At 38.4% G+C, this 21,435-nt stretch overlaps 1 protein-coding gene across 3 annotated transcripts in view; it reads right to left on the bottom strand.

Moving 5' to 3' along the window:
• Positions 1 to 21,435, bottom strand: part of UVRAG (UV radiation resistance associated) — a 328,846-nt gene that overhangs the window by 269,577 nt on the left and 37,834 nt on the right. For 2 of the 3 annotated variants that reach the window (XM_070803925.1, XM_019975249.2), the window contains exon 3: positions 14,166 to 14,200. The exons of the other annotated variant lie outside the window; for it this stretch is intronic. In XM_070803925.1, the coding sequence (XP_070660026.1) occupies positions 14,166 to 14,200 (35 nt within the window). The remainder of the gene's footprint in view (positions 1 to 14,165; positions 14,201 to 21,435) is intronic. 3 annotated transcript variants of the gene reach the window in all.

Raw genomic sequence — 21,435 nt, 5'->3', positions numbered from 1 at the left:
CTCCAGTATTCTTGGGCTTCCCTGGTAGCTCAGATGGTAAAGAATACACCTGCAATGCAGGAGACCTGGGTTCAGTCCCTGGGTTGGGAAGATCCCCTGGAGGAGGGCATGGCAACCCACTCCAGTGTTCTTGCCTGGAGAATCCCCATGAACAGAGGAGCCTGGCGGGCTGCAGTCCACAGGGTCACAAACAGTTGGAGATGACTGGGCAACTAAGCGCACAGCACAGGGTATATGCCCAGCAGTGGGATTGTTGGGTCATATAGTAGTTTTATTCCTAGTTTTTTTAAAGGAATCTCCATACTGTTCTCTATAGTGGTTGTTACCAATTTACTTTCCCACTAACAATGCAAGAGGGTTCCCTTTGTCCACACCCACTCCAGCATTTATTGTTTGTAGATTTTTTGATGATGGCCATTCTGACTGGTATGAGATGATATCTCATTGTCTTGATTTGCTATTTCCCCTACTTTAACTGTTAGGGCTCTCATTACTGAACATAACTAATTAATCTCATTAAATTATCAATTTTCATATTATATAAATCAGTAAATCAAAAAGCCCTCATATAAGGGTAACTGATCTTTGCTTCGTGACAGTTTTTTTCCTGACCAAAGTGGGGAGGGGACCAGAGCAGTATTTTTGGTTTAGGGGATATACTGATGTATGTGTTTTTGTGAATTTAACTGCTGACGTTTCAGGAGAGGGAACAGGACTTCTAGTTTCATGGTGTTTATGTCTGATCTTTTTCACTTGTATGTATTTTGCTTGTATATTTTTATTTTCTGATTTCCCTGTACTAAAATAAAAGCTCTGATAGACAGGAACATTGCCTGATTTGTTTACCACAAGATCCCCAAAGTTTGAAAAGTTCCTGGTATGTGCTCAATAAATATTTGCTGAGTGAGTGAATGAATGCCCACTTAACCAAAATGGATGTCTGAGGACACCAAAAGATTATCAATAAATAGCATGATGATAACACAATAAGCTCACTGTGCAGTTTTATATGGATTCCACAGCACTCATGAATTTCAACCTAAGATCATCAGAACTCCATTCTGATATGACCCCCACCCTGTCTCTATCCCACCAAAATTGTTTTAGCAACCCTGCTAAATAGGGGTGGTGTGCTTAGTGGCTCAATGTGTCCAACTCTGTGATCCCATGGACTACAGCCCACCAGGCTCCTCTGTGGGGATTCTCCAGGCAAGAATACTGGAGTGGGTTGCCATGCCCTCCTCCAGGGGATCTTCCCAACCCAGGGATTGAATCCAGGCCTCCGGCATTGCAGGCGGGGTCTTTACCATCTGAGCCACCTGGGAAGCCCAAGAATACTGGAGTGGGTAGCCATGCCCTCTGCCAAGAGACCTTCCCAACCCAGGGACTGAACCCAGGTCTCCTGCAGTGCAGGAGGTTTCTTTACCATCTGAGGCACCAGGGAAGCACAAGAGTACTGGAGTGGGTAGCCTATCTCTTCTCCAGGGAATCTTCCTGACCCAGGAATCGAACCAGGGTCTCCTTCATTGCAGGCAGATTCTTTACCAGCTGAGCTACCAGGGAAGCCCAAATAGGAGTAGAATTTCATTTAAATATGAAGATGAACATTAAGGTCTAGGAATAAGTAGGCAGACCTGTACTACAAAAAATGCTCAAAAAATTCTTTACACTGAAGTAAAATGACACCAGACAGAAACCTGGCTCTCTAAGACGGAATAAAAAGCACTGGCAATGGTAAAGAGTGAGTAAATATAAAAGACTATCTATTTTTCTTATTTTATTTATATCATATATGACTGTTTAAAGTAAAAGTTATAACTGTATAAAGAGTTTTATAACATATGTATAGATTCATATATACAAATGTAATAGCATAAACTAGAGAAGGTAGACAACTGGAACTATTCTGTTGCAAGGTTCTCCTGTTTACATGAAGTACATACAGCAATCCTAAAGTAATGATTTAAAAAGTAATGCAAAGAAGTACAGCTGAAAAGACAAGGCAAGAATGTAAAACAATATGAAAAAATATTCTATGATGATTTCATTTATATGAAGTTCTAAAACAAGTAAAACAAATCTGTGGTGACAAATGATTTCCTCTTGTGGGGAGACCGGCTTCTGGGCATAAGAGAACTTTCTGGAATGATAGGAAATGTATATATCTTGACAAAGTATGTATGCACTTACCAAAACTCAGCAAACAAAATAGTTAAAATTTGTGCATTTCACTGTATATGACTTTTAATTAAGGAAATAGACACTGAACTCCAAAGTATAGGTTTGCTTCTTATAGTGGTAAGGATTAGTAATTCTGAGGCCACTTTTTGTGAATTCTAAGCCTGAGCAAAGATGTGGAGGTCAGTGGAAGCCAGGTTTTTCACTGTCAGAGAATGGAGTAACAAATGAATTTGTTCAGTCCAGAGTTCAGCTGGACTGAAATTGGAGATATTGGTGTGAATGCATGGTTTTTAAAAGAAAGAGCAATAGATATACTGTGTGTGTGCGTGTGTGTGTGAGTTCCTAGCTCAGTCCCTTAAGCAAGGCCAGAAGTAATGAGCACACTAGTAACAATGAGCGTGCTCAGATCTTACTGTCTATTTAGCAATCTCAAAAAAAGAGAACCAAGGGTTCCTTGGGGAGAAAACTGATTCCAGAGCTATGGCAGGAAGGGTACAACATGAGTCTGGAATATCTCAAGCCAGAATGTCAGGAAGTACTCAATGATGTCGACATATCAAAAGGACATAGGAATCAATTTACAGGGCTCTCACTAACCAAATGCAGGATAATGTAAGCATCAAAATAAACTATAATAATAGATTATAACCCACTGAATAAAATAAGAATCTTTGAGTCCATAATGATACAGATTAATAATTAATTAATTAAATGGGAGAGAAAGTTAAATTGCCAACTAATAAATAATAAAAGGAAAGATGGAAATTAGAAAATCACCAATGGATGCTAAAACTGGTAAGCAAACAGTTGATAAGAAGCATCATATATAAAAAGTCTCAAAGTTTCTCCCTCACAAATTACTTATTAATTATAAATGGAAAAATTATAACTTCTCAGTGGAGAAACCTGACAGGAATTACCTTAATCAGGTGACAAATTGGGACAAACCAGCAACAGGTGCCTCTTAAAACTAAGCACTGAAAAGATTACAGCACTACAGGTATAGTTTTCCCGCCAAAAATGCATTACCTGAATCTCATCATGAAGAAACATCAAACAAACTGAAAGAGTCTACAAAATAATTGGTCTGTATGGTTTTAAATGGAGGGACTGGTTCCAAATTGAGAAAGGAGTAGGTCAACGTTGTATACTGTCACCTTACTTATTCAATTTATATGCAGAGTACATCATGCAAGATGCCAAACTAGATGAAGCACAAGCCAGAATCAATTGCAGGGAAAAATACCAATAACCTCAGATATGCAGATGACACCACCCTATGGCAGAAAGTGAAGAGGAACTAAAGAGCCTCTCGATGAAAGTGAAAGAAGAGTGTGAAAAGGCTGGCTTAAAACTCAACATTCAAAAAACTAAGATTAAGATCATGGCATCTGGTCCTATCTTTCATGACAAACAGATGGGTAAACAATGGAAACAGTGAGAGACTTTATTTTCTTGGGCTCCAAAATCACTGTGGATGGTGACTGCAGCCATGAAATTAAAAGACGCTTGCTCCTTGGAAGAAAAGCTATGACAAACCTAGACAACATGTTAAAAAGCAGAGACATTACTTTACCAACAAAGGTCCAATAATAGTCAAAACTATGGCTTTTCCAGTAGTTGTGTATGGATCTGAGAGTTGGATCATAAAGAAAGCTGAGCACCGAAGAACTGATGCTTTTACACTTTGTTGCTGAAGAAGAATCCTGAGAGTCCCTTGGACTGCAAGGAGATTAAACCAAGCAATCCTAAAGGAAATCAGTCCTGAATATTCACTGGAAGGACTGATAGTGAAGCTGAAGCTCCAATACTCTGGCCACCTGATACGCAGAACTGACTCTTAGGAAAAGACCCAGATGGTGGAAAAGACTGAAGGCAGAAGAAGAGGACGACAGAGGATGAGATGGTTGGGTGGACATCCAATTGAATGGACATGAATTTGAGGAAGCTCCAGGAGTTGGTGATGGACAGGGAAGCCTGGCATGCTGCAGTCCATGGGGTCGCAAAGAGGCGGACACGACTGAGAGACTGAACTGATGGTTCTGAACGCTGAAGTCAGAACACCCGAAAAGGCTAAAGAACTGTCCAAACTTAAGAAGAAAGCAACATGACAACTAAAGACAAAGTGTTTCTAGATTAAGTCTTGGAGAGTTGACAACACCTGAATAAGGACTAGGGATTAATTGGTGGAAACCTAAATTGGTACAGCCACTTGGAAAACACTACGGAAGTAACTCAAAAAATTTACCATAGAACTACCTTATGATCCAGTGATCCCTCTTCTGGGTAGATACTCAAAGGAAATGAAAGTCTCTTAGAGATAGAAGTGCTCCCGTGTTCACTGCAGCATTATTCACAATAGTCAAATACATGTACAACCCAAGTGTTAATCAACAGATGAATGAATAAAGAAAATGTCATGCATATACGTGTGGAACATTATTCAGCCTTAAAAAGGAAATCTTGCCATTTGCAAAAGCACGGATGAAACTGAAGGACAGTATGATAAGTGAAATAAGTCAGAAACAGAAAGTGAAATACTGCATAATATCACTTACATGTGGAATCTAAAAGTCAAACTCATAAAAACGGTGTATAATGGTAGCTGCCAGGGGTTGAAGGTTGGGCAAAATGGGGAGATGTTGGCCAAAGGGTATAAGGGTACAAAGTTTCAGTTTTGCAAGATGAAATCATCTTGGAAATCAAATGTACAACATGGTGACTAAAGTTAATAACACTATATTGTATACTTGAAGTTTGCTAAGAGAGTACTAAGCATTCTCACTACCAAAAAAACACAGTTAACTATGGGAGGTAATAGATATATTAATCAGTTTGATTTTGGTCATTATTTTACTACATATATTTAAGTATATATATGTATGCTGCTGCTGCTGCTAAGTCACTTCAGTCATGTCCGACTCTGTGCGACCCCATGGACAGCAGCCCACCAGGCTCCGCTGTCCCTGGGATTCTCCAGGCAAGAACACTGGACTGGGTTGCCATTTCCTTCTCCAATATATATGTATAGATAATATATATATACCTGTATATATAGATATACCTATGTGTGTGTGTGTGTGTGTGTGTATGTGTGTGTGTGTGTGTGTATATATACATATATGTATAGATAAACCAAAACATCATGTTGCATATCTTAATACACACAATTTTTGTCAACTATACCTGGAGGGTAGAGGATGAAGGACTGTGCTTAACTGTACTGTGTCAATGTTATACTTTCCTGATTTTAGTCATTTTAATGTAATTATATAAGAGATTGTCCTTGTTTGTAGGAAATATATACTGAAGTATTTGATACCAGCAAATCTTTCTTTGAAGGTAGTCAATTATTTAAGAAGCCAAAGTTATGTTTAGATAAATTTATTGAAAATATAGGCAATAAAGAAAGACAAAAATATTATGAGTATAACATGATGAGTAACTACGAAACAACAAGATCAGATTTCACACATGAATGGAAGGCAACCATCCATTTCTGATAATGGCAAGCTAGACGGTCCTCCCACTGAAAACAATTAAAAATGCTGGCTAAAATATAACCACCATCATCACTGAAGATTTTCCAAGCCAAAAAGGAAAGCTAGAACTCGAAGAAATAAATGTAAATCTAGAGGACTTTTCCCTTAAAGGAATTTGCCAACGTATATAAACTTGAGGCATTGGTTTGGGCAGTCTTAAAGAGAGACAAGAACATAATTCAAAGCCCACACCCAGGTCTCACTCAGGTCTACGAGAAGTCCTCCGCATTGAGCTTGAACAACAAAAAAGCTATATACTCACAGGCATGAGTGAAACCACAGAGTAGAATTCAACAAACCAACGGCACAAAACCTGAGATAATCAAATCAGGAAACAAGAAAAAAAGACTAAACTATAAAATGAGACTGAACAGCTCTCATAAACATATTAAAAAAAAAAAAGCCAAATCCTTGCACAGAATGTGTTTATTTTTAATTGACACTAACTGGCACTGTTTCTCCAGAACAGGCACTTCATAAATATATAAATTGAGAAAAATGAATATCAAAATGGCCAATAAACACTGGAAAAGGTGATCAATTAGAATAATACATGAGGAAATGTAAAATAAAATCACAATATAATACCACTAGCCCACCAGAATGGCTCAAATTTTCAAAACAAATAATAACAAGTTTGGGCAAGAATGTGGAGCAACTAAAAACTTCACTGCTGGTAAGGATGTAACTGGTACAAGCAACTTTGGAAAGCTATCTGGCAGCACCTACTAGAGCTGAAAACACCTACGATTCAGCACTTAGTTCCACTCTTACGTAGATACCTAACAGAAAATAGAGATACATACTTGCCAAAGGACACATACATACAGAATTAATAAATAATTCGTATGAATCTCACTAATATGCTAAGCAAAAGAGCATATGCCATATAAAAGTTCAGTAGCAAGCAGGACTAATCTAGAAGTCAGGATAGTGGTGGTCTTTGGAAGGAGGTAGTAACTGGAGGGAGAACACAAAATAATGCTGTTGTTCTTGATCTGGTTACATGGATCTGTTCCCTGTGAAAAGTCACCAGGCTATTATTTGTGCCCTTTACTGTAATGTGTGCTGTATCACAATACAAAGTAATAAGACAAAAATTTTCAAAGATTCAATAATGGGAAAAATACAGCATCTTACAAGGAGGTATCTACAGAGATTAAAAACAAAGGTATCTCTTCATGATGTCATTTCGGGCCCTAAAGCCTGAAGACAGGAGTTGGATTAACCGCCTAAAAAGACAGCCATTTACTCCCCTATGTATAAGGTCATCTCTCAACTAAACTCCATGTGCTCTGGAATATGAAATAGCGTAATTTCAAATTCTCAGCAGAAAAAGCATGAAATAACCACCCCTTTCCAAAATGGAAAAAAAAAAAAAAGACCTGGTGAATGTATGGCCCTTAAATATGAAGGGCCATATTTAAGGGGTGGGATGATGGGCACAAAGAATACTTCATTCTAAAACTAATTAAAAGTCTTTGAAAGGAGAGTAGTCTTTTGAAGTTGTCTCTGTGGCTGAATTGATGGCCTGAACCAACATTTTAAACCAACAGAACATTAATACAGCAGAACTATTGTCAATCTTCTCATTACAATGACCTTCCTTTATAATTTTATAGAATAGCTGCCAGACAACGACCAATCATTCCCGAGCTGGTCCACTCAGATACAGATATGGTCTGCCACATATTAAAGACTCTACTGCCTAATAATGTTACTGTAAACATCTAGATGATTTTCTACATTTAATCTATACATATAAGCTCATGTCTAGATGGAACAAATTATTCAAGTACTAACATCATTTAGGGACCTATATCTTATTCACTGAAAGTATAGTGGCAGGATATTAGGATATTTATGGCTTTGAAAAGCTCACCTCCAGGAGAATCTAAAATTATTATTTATTATCTAGGCAATTTCTCTAAAACACTGTTCAACTGATACTTCTTATTTATTAAAGGAACACATATACAGAAAAGTTTCAAAATACAAACATGTTGTCACTATGTTATCACTCAAAAACAAATTAACAGTCACAAGAAACACAACTAAGAATTCATAAAAGCTGTTCCAACTTCCCCAAAACATACAAGATAACTCTCAGGGATGGCATACTAAATTCATAAGCAGTAATTATTCCCCAGCCCCAAATTTTCTCTCCTTTGTCTCATTCACCTTTATTCATCCTTCATGTCTCAACTTAGGAATTACTTATTGTAAGAAGCCTCTCCTAATCACCCTCACCAAACTAAGATAAATGACATTCCTACATGTTCCCAAAGAATCCTGTTCTTCCCTGGTCTTATAATTGCATGATGATGAAGTTTAACACAAAGTAACATAAAACGGCTAAGCAAGAGGATCCAACTCCCTTCTCTCTTTCTCACTCTTGCTCATGCGCACGCTCGCGCTCTCTCTCTCTCTCTCTCTCTCGTGCACGCTCTCTCTCTCTCTCACATACACACACAAAGATGAAATGTTAATTCAGTTCAATTAGAACATACACTTCTGTGACAACCCCTCAAGCCAGTAACTCATAAAAAGTATTTATATTGTCCAGTCAATTTTTTCCCAAAGATTTAAAAATATCTCAGGCAGTCTCAATTCAAACAGAAGTTTTGGTCCTGATAACTCTGTCACATGCTTTCCCTAAAAGCACATGCTCTAGAACTTTGTTTATTCAATTATAAGGCCTATCACTGACCTCTGTTAGACCTCTAAGAGACATTTAACCAGGAGAAGGGGCGCAGCACAATGCTGTGAAAGAGACGGACTTCCAAACACATAGGAAACAGCTATCACTCTTCTTCCTGCCACCGTGAGATTTTTAATTTTCTAATAAAAAAGAAAAACTTTTTCGTAAAAAATAAAAGACACAATAATTAACTTGATAATTGTTAAAAATGGTACACATGGGTTCACTGGGCTTCCCTGATAGCTCAGCTGGTAAGGAATCCGCCTGCAATGCAGGAGACCCTGGTTCAATTCCTGGGTCAGGCAGATCCGCTGGAGAAGGGATAGGCTACCCACTCCAGTATTCTCAGGCTTCCCTCGTGGCTCAGCTGGTAAAGAATCTGCCTGCGATGTGGAAGACCTGGCTTTGATCCTTGGGTTGGGAAGATCCCCTGGAGAAGGGAAAGGCTACCCACTCCAGTATTCTGGCTGCAGAATTCCATGGACTGTATAGTCCATGGGGTCTCAAAGAGTTGGACATGACTGAGCCACTTTCACTTTCATGTAGGTTCATTACGCAATTTGCCTCTACTTTTACGTATGTACAAAATCCAATTTAGAGAATTTAGTTACTTCCATTCTTACCACTGGAGAAGGCAATGGCACCCCACTCCAGTACTTCTGCCTGAAAATCCCGTGGACGGAGGAGCCTGGTGGGCTGCAGTCTATGGGGTTGCTAGAGTCAGACATGACTAAGCGACTTCACTTTCACTTTTCACTTTCATGCACTGGAGAAGGAAATGGCAACCCACTCCAGTGTTCTTGCCTGGAGAGTCCCAGGGATGGGGAGGCCTGGTGGGCTGCCGTCTCTGGGGTTGCAGAGTCGGACACGACTGAAGCAACTTAGCAGCAGCAGCATTCTTACCACTTCAATTATTTTAGTTTTTAATTAACCAATGGCCCTTCAATAATGTTAAGAATATTAACTTCCCCCTGAACCAAACGTCAATAAATAACTAGTTTGGAGGGTATGGTTAGCTGAACCCTGAGATAAGAAAGCTGAATGATACATTCACCATTAACTGTTCAATGCTAAATATATCTGAGAAGAAATCAGGACTCTGACATATAACTTGGAGACACAGCTCCACCATCTAGCCTGTCAACAGTGGATTATTCTAGTTAATGCAATAGACACTGGACTTCACTGTGCTAGGGTCGTTAGAAAATAGAAAAATGAATATGCTGGGGGTCCTTGTTCACTAGCTGTCCTCAATTTTGTGTTACCTCTCAAAAACTCATTCCCATGCCATCCACCCCTTTACTATCTGCTATCTCTCCAGGTCATTTCCTCTGCTGTCCTGATCCTCAGTTCCTTTTTCCCTATCTCTGTCAAGCTTGTCAAAATCTCAAACCACTCACTCCACTCCGGCCATACTAAATTCTTAGCCATTCCTTGAAAACCTCAAGTACACGCCTACCTTCATGTTTTCCTACTTCTTGGCCTGGAACAGTCTTCCCCTCTTAGATACATGGTAGTTGTTGTCCAGTCACTAAATCGTACCTGACTCTTTGCGACACCATGAACTGCAGCACACCACGTTTCCCTGTCTACCACTATCTCCTGGAGTCTGCTCAAGTTCATGTTCATTGACTCAGTGATGCTATCTAACCATCTTATCCTCTGATAAATGGTATGTTCCCTCATTTTTTTCAGCTGTCTGCTCAAATGAGACCTTTCATGTGACTACCACAGAAATTCAGCCACTACCCCTGCCAGATACTTCACTACACTATTTTACTCAATTATATTTATTACCATCTAACATATTCCAATTTATGGACTTCCCTGATGGCTCAGATGGTAAAGCGTCTGCCTACAACACAGGAGACCCGGGTTCAATCCCTGGGTCAGGAAGACCTCCTGGAGAAGGAAATGGCAACCCACTCCAGGATTCTTACCTGGAAAATCCCATGGATGGAGGAACCTGGTAGGCTACAATCCATGGGGTTGCGAAGAGTTGGAGACGACTGAGCGACTTCTCAACACACAAACACATTCCAATTTATCATCAAGTCTAACAAATTATTTTTCTTCCATTGAAAGATAAATTCTGACTTTCAGTTCAGTTCAGTTGCTCAGTCGTGTCTGACTCTTTGTGACCCCATGAACTGCAGCACACCAGGCCTCCCTGTCCAGCACCAACTCCCAGAGTTTACTCAAACTCATGTCCATTGAGTCAGTGATGCCATCCAACCATCTCATCCTCTGTTGTCCCCTTCTCCTCCTGCCTTCAATCTTTCCCAGCATCAGGGTCTTTTCAAATGAGTCAGTTCTTCGCATCAGGTGGCCCAAAGTATTGAATTTTCAGCTTCAGCATCAGTCCTTCCAAAGACTATTCAGGACTGATTTCCTTTAGGATGGACTGGTTGGACCTTCTTGCAGTCCAAGGGACTCACAAGAGTCTTCTCCAACACCACAATTCAAAAGCATCAATTCTTCAGTGCTCAGCTTTCTTTATAGTCCAACTCTCACATCCATACATTACTACTAGAAAAATCATAGCTTTCACTAGACAGAATTTTGTTGGCTAAGTAATGTCTCTGCTTTTTAATAAGCTGTCTAGGATGGTCATAATTTTTCTTCCAAGGAGCAAGTGTCTTTTAATTTCATGGCTGCAGTCACCATGTGCAGTGATTTTGGAGTCCAAATAAATAAAGTCTCTCACTGTTTCCACTGTTTCACCATCTATTTGCCATGAAGTGATGGGACCAGATGCCATGATCTTAATCTTGTGAATGTTGAGTTTTAAGCCAACTTTTTCACTCTTTTCTTTCATTGTAAGATTTTTCTTCCATCTTCCATTGTAACATTTTTCTTCCATCGTAAGATAAATTCTGACTTTAGAAGTGTTAAAATCAGTAAGGTCCTGTACTCGTTGACCACTAGGTGGCAGTCATCAGGTGTCACTATCTACATGCACAACCTTAATAGTTGTCTTTTTGTGTTTTTTTTTAATTGTAGTATAGTTACTTTACAATGCTGTGTTACTTTCTTTTGTACAGCAAAGTAAATAAGTTATACATATACATATATCCCCTGTTTTTGATTTCCTTCCCATATAGGTCACCACAGAGCACTGAGGTCCCTGTGCTATACAGGGACCTCATTAGTATACACAGCAGTATATAGTCGTTCTTAATATCAATTCTTTTAAGTGTTGACACTACTGACACTACATGTGCTTAGTCTGTCAGTTAAAAATCTCTTGATTTAAATTCAAACAATCCTATATATAATATCTATCAATAATTTACATTCAACACATTTTTAAAATATCAAGTATTCATAATAATGTAGAATAACCAGAAAGAACTTTCATAGACTGCTAATGAGAATGTAAACAAAACAGCAACTTTAAACTATTTAGCAATATATACTAAAGCTTACAATATGCATATTCCAAGCAAGCCCACTTCTGGTTATATACACAACAGAAATGCATACAAACATTCAACCAACAGATATATCCAAGAATATCCATAGCAGTACTATTCATATTAGCTCAAAACTAGAAACAAGCACTTCGCCCAGCAGTCCAGTGGTTAAGACTCCACGCTTCCACTACAGGGGGCACAAGTTCATTCCCAGGTCCGGTAACTAAAATCCCATATGCCATGCAACATGGCCAGAAAACAAACAAACAAAACCAGAAACTAACCAAATTCCCAGCAACAGAAGAACGGATAACTTCTGGTATATTCACACAACAAAAGACAACAGAGAAAAAAATATTAATGACTCTTACAATATACAGTTAAAACATCAAAGTCAGACACAAAAGAACAGACACTATATGATTCCATTTCTACAAAGCTCACAAACGGGTAAATTAATTTATGGTGTTAAAAGTCAGAAAAGTGGAAGTCACTCAGTCATGTCCAACTCTTTGCAACCCCATGGACTACACAGTCCATGGAATTCTCCAGGCCAGAATACTGGAGTGGGTAAGTTGTTCCCTTCTCCAGGGGATCTTGTCAACCCTGGAATTGAAGCAGGGTCTCCCACATTGCAGGCGGATTCTTTACCAGCTGAGCTACCAGGGAACCCCATGTTAAAAGTAAGAGAGGAGTAGTAACTGAAGACGGTATAAGGGGGCTTCTGGGGCACTGAAAATATTCTACTTCTTGATCTGGATACTGGTTACACATGTATATTTAATTTGAGAAAATTGAGTTTTCACTATAGTAAAGGGAGTAGAATAAATTGAGGAGTCCTTCTACTCTATTTGCTCCTTAAACCTACCCTCCCCACCTCTCTGTAGACCATTTCTGTCTCCAACTGAGCCAGGATAGGAGCAGAAACAATATTTAGCAGCTACTATATGTCAGGCTTCCCTGGTGGCTCAGCTGGTTTTCCCAGCAGTTCAGTGGTCAGGACTTTAAGCTCTCACTGTTCAGGGCCTGGGTTCAGTCCCTGATCAGGGAACTAAGATGCCCCAAGCCACATGGCATGGCCAAAAAAAAAAAAAAAAGATGACAGCTTGATGAAGAGGAAAGAGTAGTAGAGACTTGAAGATGGAGGGCCTGGATTTGAGTTCTGGTCCCACAATTGTTGTGACTCTGCAAAAGTCAGAGACTCTCTGGATGTCAGTGTCTTAAGACCTACCCTGTCTACAAGTTGCTCTAAGGATCAAAATGAGATAACATACGTAAAAGGATTCTGTAGAGATAACACATTGTGGTTATCCATTTATTCATCTAACGAATATTTACTGAGCATCTACAATATTCTAGACTCTAGGGTTTCAAAGGTGAACAAGACTGGCAAGGTCCCTACTCTCATGAAACTTCATACTTGTAAGTGGGAGACATAATAAACAGATAAATGGGCAAGAGTTTCCAACAGTGATAAATGCTCTAAAGAAAATAAAACAGAGTGATGTGAAAAAGAGTGGAAAGGGAACTACTTTAGATGGAATAGTTATAGAAGGCCAGGCTGAAGTGACATAGCTCAAACCTCAAAGGGTTCTTCAGCAAGGTAAAGAAGCAAGCAAACAGGTGCTGTAGGCATAAGGAACAAGGTAAGTTTGACCTGTTTGAAGCACTGAAAAAATGAGGTAAGCCTGGAACACAAGGCTTAGTGAGAAAAACCATCAGCAGACAAGGCTGAAAAAGTGGACAGGGGCTAAATCCAATATGGCTGGATTGTTATAAGAATGTTATCAGTACCATAAAGCTTTTCTTTTTATTAACGTGGCCAAATTGAATCATCATGCAAATTATCTAGTGTACCCATTCGCAAAAGTAGGACATTTCCAACTTTCTCCTTGAGCAACTCTATGGCCAAAAAATAAGTAGAAAGATCCTATACAATGGCCCTAGCCATAAAATTCTTAAGAACTACATACAAAAACATCATTTATTATGATGTTTGGAAAGTTAAATAGTTAAAAACCTCAAGAGCAAACAGAAATGACAGAATTATAGAATGATTTGAAAAAAAAAAAAAGGTTTTTAACAGAAAAAGTGTCATTGCATTCAGTAAATATTTATCAAGCACCTACTTTGTGCCAGGCATGCTCTAAGCACTAGAGATACATCAATGAACAAATCAGTGAAGATTTAAGCAATAATTGAGCAGAAGATTTAACTGTAGAAATATAATACCAGAACTGAACTTCAACTTATTTTATGTCTCAGCATTTTCTAAAATAGGAGTCATAGGCTTAGTCATATGCACCTGTCAGAAAGCAAACTTACCAAGGAATTCTTAATCACTTCACTCCTATAAAATTCTGGAAAAGAAGAAAAAGAACAATAAGTGATGTGGAAGAAAATAAGCTCACTAACTCTTAATCCCATAAATTTTTTAACATATGCTCTAGTAAAAAAAAAAAAAAAAAACCAACACTTCAAACATTTTCAAGGGTCTCTCTATATATTTATCTGTAAAAATTAAAATACAGATAATTATGAAATAAAAGTTTTTTAATTGAAGCATAGTTGATTTACAATGTGTTAGTTTCTAATATACAGCAAAGTGATTCAGTTGTACATATACAAATATTTATTCTTTTTCATATTCTTTCCCATTACAGTTTATTATAGGATATTGAATATAGTTCCCTGTGCTACACAGTAAGACCCTGTCTAAAATTAAAAAGTTTTAAAGGGAAAAACACTGGTAAAGAAAGGTCAAAATCTATTAAGATTTAATTTAGTTATTTTTCCCTGACTGGCTCCTTTTACCCCAGAGTCTAAGGTAAGGCCTTAAAAACTCAGACTTTATTCTCCCTTAACTACTGCCATCGTCTACAACCAATTCCATATGCTCCGCTTGTCTCAAACATCTCCAGTGATTATCCATTGTAGTACTGTGGAAAGAACACTCATCTAGCAACCAGGTGACCAAAGTTCTAGCTCTACATGTCATTAACGTTCTGCTCTCATTCCCCTGGGCCCATTTCTTCATGACACTTTTGACAATCAGACTAATAATCAAGGCCTTCTGTAATCACTAAAATTCCATGATTCTATACACCTTCATTTATACTGTAAATGTTACAAAACCTGAAGATACAATTAAGAGAGAGACTGTGTCAGAGGTTCAGTGAAGATACAATCAAAAGAAAGACTGTGTCAGAGGTTCAGACAGACATTCCTAAGAACCCTTCAATACTGCCTCTGTTGTCTCTGCCAAAGTTACGCTGTGATGCTCTGTCAATGCAGAGCCTACAAGGACTCTGTACCCGTATGCTGCTATCGGGCAATATTCCCCATGGGTGATGCACATATCACTGATACATGAGACGACTCTTAGGTGATACGTGGATAAACTTTACTTTTTTCTAACATTGAAATTTATGACTCATATACCCAACCCCTAATAGTAAGCTCCATAAGGGCAATACCATTTGTTTTGTATAACTGCTGTCTCCTCAACACATAAAAACTATTCCTGGCACAGAGTAGGCACTCAGTAAAATTTTGATTGAATCAACAACTTCACAGACTGTGGAAAAATGGACTTCTTAAAATATATTCAGTATGTAGCACTAGAGATGAAATTCAAAGAGAGTAAAACTTGCCAAAGTAGTCCACAAGACTGAAGTTTGGGAATCATCAAGCAGTAAAGGAAAAGTGGACCTGGATATAAAGTTCTAATGGGCAAGGTCTTTTGGTTAAAATGTTTCTTCACAAAACACAGCATCTATACTATTCTATGCTTGTCTTCCCTTAAACAATAGTAATAGTGATAATCATCCTATTTTTTGGCAAGATAGCCACAACACACTAATGAAAAAAACAAGTTCTATGAGAGAATTTACCACAGGATCCAAATTTTTACAATTACATGAACAACATTTATCTTAAGTGATAGGGTTAGGCTGCTTACTTTTATTTATTGCTTGGCAGTTTTTAAATTTTTCTATTTTGAACAATTACTTTAAATAAGAGAAGGGATAATTCTAATTGTTTTTAAAAGGAAAGTTTTCTTGATGAATATTTAAGTTACTGATAGTTTTTGGATATTTCAAGTAATATTATATATAATCTTTGAAAGATATATATTCTAAGACACATGAATCTATAAGATAGACTTCAAGTGAAATTGCAAGATAAAAGGAAAAAAAAGCTTGAATTTGATAGATATTGCCAGATTGTTCTCTATAAACACTGTACCAATTTACAGTCCCACTTAACAGTAGCCAACCCTACACATTTGTGTTTTTTTAATTAGTTAATTCACTGGCTGTGCTGGGTCTTCATTGCTGCATGCGGCGTTTCTCTAGTTGCGGAGAGTCGGCGCTACCCTAACTGCGGTGCACAGGCTTCTCACTGCTGTGGCTGCTCCTGTCACAGAACACAGGCTCTAGGCACTCGGGCTTCAGTAGCTGCAGCACACGGGCTCAGCAGTAGTGGCTTGCAGGGTCCACCGCAGGCTCAGTAGCTGTGGCACAAGGGGCCTAGCTGCTCCACAGCACGTGGGATCTTCCCAGAGCAGGGATCAAACCCATGTCCCCTGCACTGGCAGTTGGATTCTTAAGCACTGGACCACAAGGGAACCCCAACCCTCAGTATTATTCTTTTCATTTTTTCCCAACAGTTAACCAATGCCAATCATAAATTGGCTACATAAATGTACATACATATGTATGTCCATGTGTGTATATATATACATATGTTCTTCTCTAATATGCATACATATACTCTAATTCATTCCCAGTATGTTTCTGGGGCGGGGAGAGTTTTAGGGCTAAAATTGTGTTGCTTGTTATTACAAGGTACTCTCACTTAATATACTTTTGTATTGTCTAAATTTGCTGCAAGTATGTAAAACTTTTTAAAGCAATGAAAAAAAATTAAAGCTATTCCTTTTTTCTTTTGAGAGAATTCCTCAGCTTAATCTATAAAGTGTCTAAATTAAAGAGTCTCCAACAAACATATTTCCAGCTCTAAAAAAATGAACAGCATTTTTTTTCAAAACTTTGCTGACTAACTATATATATACATAAATGAAACTAAACAATTTGCTTTCCCCATTAGACCCTCAAAATGGATTTGCTAATTTTAATGGAGAAGGGTCAACAAAGGAGCCATTCAGTTTGGCAAGGAATCACCGAGTCTAAAGTAATTTCTAAAGTGTTAAATGTGGGCCTCCACTGTCTATCACTCTGCTACACTTTGATTGTCAATGAAATCAGCAACATGGTGCACAACAGAATAGTGAATTCAGGAGAATTTAAAGTGAAAAAAACAGTTCCAGTCCCCAATGCACCATGTATAAGCTTGACCCTGGACAAGTCAATTAACTTTTCTGGGCCATAGTTTCTTCACCTTTAAAGGAGAATGACACCTGGAAAATAACAGGGTTGTTATGAGGCTCAAATGAAATACTGAGTTAACAATACTTTATAAGCTATCATTGTTATTAATATAATTCTATGAATTTTTATTAATTCAACTTGAGCAAAACTATTAGACAAATAAATTTTCAAAAAGATATCATGCAAGACTAGTTTTACATAAAAGGGACTATTAGATACAAATTCTTCTCTATCCATGCTAAGACCTAAACAAACAAAGCAAGCAGAGATTGCAAAGCATGGTTCCAATGGCATGTCAAACATGCTATTATATAGCATTCCATTTATTTAACAAATGCTTTTTTAGTATCTCAACCTCACTCAAAAAGAAGAAACAAACTTAGACTCTATTATGAAACTATTTTTCAACTATCAGACTGGTGAAATTTCACAAGTTTGATTGCACAGTCTGCTGGTCAGGCTGTAGGGAAAAGGGTGCCCATGCACAGCAGATGGGAATGTCAACAGGACAATTTTGTAATATTTGTACTTCCACTCTGGAATTTTCCCCCACAGCCTTACTAGCACTCACACAAAATAATATATACCGATGAAACTGCTCATGGTAATGCTGTGTATATAGCAAAAGACCAGAACAACTAAATGCTCATCAAAAGAAGTCAGTTAAATAAATTATGGCACAACTGTTCAATGCAAAACTAAACAGAAAAAAAGAAAATTAGAGAAGCTCTTTATGAAATTATATGGGAAGACATCTAAAATATATTAAGTGAAAAATGCAAGGCACAGAAATATATATATACATATACAATTGGTACAATTTTTACTCACAATTGCATAAAGAATCTCAGGGTACAGCAAAAAACTAGCAAGATGGAACAGGTGAGAGGAAGATTTTAATATAAACCTTCATATATATTTTTTGAGCCATGGACTGTATTAGCTATTCAAAAATTAAATGAAAATATCTGGGGGCTTACTTTGTGCCAAGCATTATTCCAAGTATTGGAAACAGTGCGGTGAACAAAACTGACCCAGAAGTTTCTACTCAAATGGAGCTTACATTTAGTGGAGAGACATGCATTCAGCAAATAAGTAAACATACAGTTATGTCAGACGATCTGGAGTATTGTGGAGAAAAATCCAACACAATAGACGGGGAGAAGAGTCACAATTTTTAAAAGGGTTAGTCAGTGATCAAGCAGAGTTTCTCTGAGGAAACATCTGGAGTGAAGAAGGCAGAGGAGCTAGTCGTGTGGCCATCAGGAGGAGAGTCCGGGCAGGTGCCTTAAACTGAAGCCGATTTGAATTCAAGGAAGGCAAGAAGGGCAGGAGGCATGGAACAGAGAGAACTAGAAGAGGAGAAAGAGGTAAGTGCCAAGAGGTGACAGACGGCCAGTTCATGAAGGCCTAGGAAACAAAAAGAACTTCAGCTTTTACTCTGAATGAAACAGGAAGCCACTGGAGGGTTTGGGGGGAGGAATAACAGGACCTGACTTTCATCTTAAAGGATCTTGGTTGAGACCACACTGAAAAGAATGCTTGGGCAGACAGACCTGTTAGAAGTCTACTTCAGCAACTCACGCACGATAGTTTGGAGGTAGTAAGAAAAGAGAAGATTATAGATATATTTGGTAGTAAGAACCAAAAACATCTGCTGAAAAATTGGGTATGGAATATAAAAGAGGACAATGCAGGGTGATTCCAAGGTTTCTGGCCAAGCCAATGGAAAGAGGTGCCATTTTCTGACAGAGGGATGAATACAGGAGACAGATCAGAGTTAGAACATCAGACTCACTGTTGAATCTATCAAGTTTAAGTCACCTCCTAGGCTCCAAATGGAGATGCACAGTAGGCAACCGAATACATGAGTATGAGTTCAGAGGGGAGGCGAAGCTAAAGAAACACATTTGTAAGCTGTTAGAGTGACAAGTGATATTTGAAATTATGACACATGCATGAGACCACCAAACTGAACTATGTAGAGGTCATCTTCTAGTGTATCAAAATAACTGGTTGGTATTCCAGGAAAGCACAGGCACATTTCACGGGGGAGAAATAACTATGGCTGAAGAACAAACTTGATTTTATAAAACTTCCAAGATTAAGAAGAAAGCAGGATTAGAATCTAGTTCCTCATCCATTAACACAAAGCTTTGTTCTCTGAGAATGTAATAAATGGTGTTCAATTGAACTACCTGAGAAATAGACAATCTCCTAAGAGCACTAAAAAAAAGTGTCAAAAATCAAAAAGACTCACTCATAACTTCTTATGCTCTGCTGTGAATTCAGCTGAAATAAAAGAATAACTAAGAAATCAGCATTTCAGATATTCTTCCAATTAAAAAAAAAAAACAAAAACAAACTTCTTTTGAAACTGAGAAATGATGCCACTAGGTAGGTGGTACAGGTGGCTTTTAAGAAGAGCCCATAGGCCTTCCATTGTGGTCATCCTACACCAAGGGCCACATAATGATCATGCAATGAATATCCAAGTTTATCATCACAGCTCCAAGAAGACAGTTCAGTTCAGTCACTCAGTCATGTCCAACTCTTTGTGACCCTATGAATTGCAGCACGCCAAGCCTCCCTGTCCATCACCAACTCCCGGAGTTTACCCAAACTTATGTCCATCGAGTCAGTGATGCCATCCAGCCATCTCATCTTCTGTCGTCCCCTTCTCCTCCTGCCCCCAATCCCTCCCAGCCTCAGGGTCTTTTCCAGTGAGTCAACTCTTTGCATGAGGTGGCCAAAATACTGGAGTTTCAGCTTCAACATCAGTCCTTCCAATGAACACCCAGGACTGATCTCCTTTAGGATGGACTGGTTGGATCTCCTTGCAGTCCAAGGGATTTGCAAGAGTCTTCTCCAGCACCACAGTTCAAAAGCATCAATTCTTTAGCGGTCAGCTTTCTTCACAGTCCAACTCTCACATCCATACATGACCACTGGAAAAACCATAGCCTTGACTAGACAGACCTTTGTTGGCAAAGTAATGTCTCTGCTTTTTAATATGCTGTCTGGGTTGGTCATAATTTTCCTTCCAAGGAGTAAGCATCTTTTAATTTCAGGGTGGTATTAATTAGGCTTACTAAGGAAAGAGTTTTCTGGTTCCTCCTATGGCAGTGAAAAGTTACAGAGCCGAACATGCGGGCCCAACAAGTCTATTATGTCAATAGACTTCACTCAACCATGACATTCTGGAGCAGAGGGAAGTTTCAGAAATCATCAATCCTCTCATTTTAGAAATAAATCAACAGCACACAAGAGGAACTAAATGCCGCAGCCAAAGGGCTTGCCAGTCAGTGACAGACCCAATACCACTACTAGACACTGAACTTCCCTGTGGTCTGAAACCTGCTAGTCCCTTATTGTGTTAATAACCATTTTATTGAAATAACTTCAAGAAACAGTCCAAAAAAAAAAAAACAACAGAAATATTCCATAATAACTTCTAAGCTCAAGATATAAAGTGAACTAGAGAGGACAAGAAAAAGAACAACAACAAAAAAATCACTTTGTTTTCATTGTATCTCTTGGACAAGTTTTTATATCATGGTCATCAACCAGTCCCATGACTACTCTTTAGAAACTACTATTATGCCTGTTAACATTACAATTCCAATAATAATTGCTATCATTTACCAAATACTTAAAATGTACTAAGTTCAATGTCAGTAACTATTATCAGAGGTAACACTGGAGCAAGAACACAGAAGTTCTAACAAAGACAACCAAGAACTAATTACATGGAACCTATAAAAAATGTAAAGTACTTTGGCATTGTCATATATTGCTAGTGATGAAGCCAATTAGTGAGCAGCAGACCAAATGTAATAAGATCTGCAAAAATACTTCTACCTTAGCACAGATAGTGATCAAACTGTTTCATTTTTCTTCTGGACACATAAGAAGACAATATTTTCCCATCCCCTGTTCACCTAAAAAGGATGATGTAACTGATATATGGCTAAGGGAATGTCATGGAATTGATGTAGAACACTTACATTTAAAAATCTCCCTCAAATAATCCCTCTCCCTTGCCATACCAGAAGCATCATTCCAAAAGAGAAGCAGCCTGGATACCTGAGCCACCAGTCAAAGGAGAACTGCCAGGCCAGCATCTGATAAGTAACACCTACACTTTTGAGCAACTTTGTTCAGTTGCTCAGTTGCGTTGACTCGTTGCGACCCCATGGATT

The sequence above is a fragment of the Bos indicus genome, chromosome 15, assembly GCF_029378745.1.
Source record: "Bos indicus isolate NIAB-ARS_2022 breed Sahiwal x Tharparkar chromosome 15, NIAB-ARS_B.indTharparkar_mat_pri_1.0, whole genome shotgun sequence".
In the NCBI taxonomy this organism is placed as follows: domain Eukaryota; kingdom Metazoa; phylum Chordata; class Mammalia; order Artiodactyla; family Bovidae; genus Bos; species Bos indicus.
Note: the sequence above shows the minus strand (reverse complement) of the source record. Positions and strands in the feature narration are given on the sequence as shown.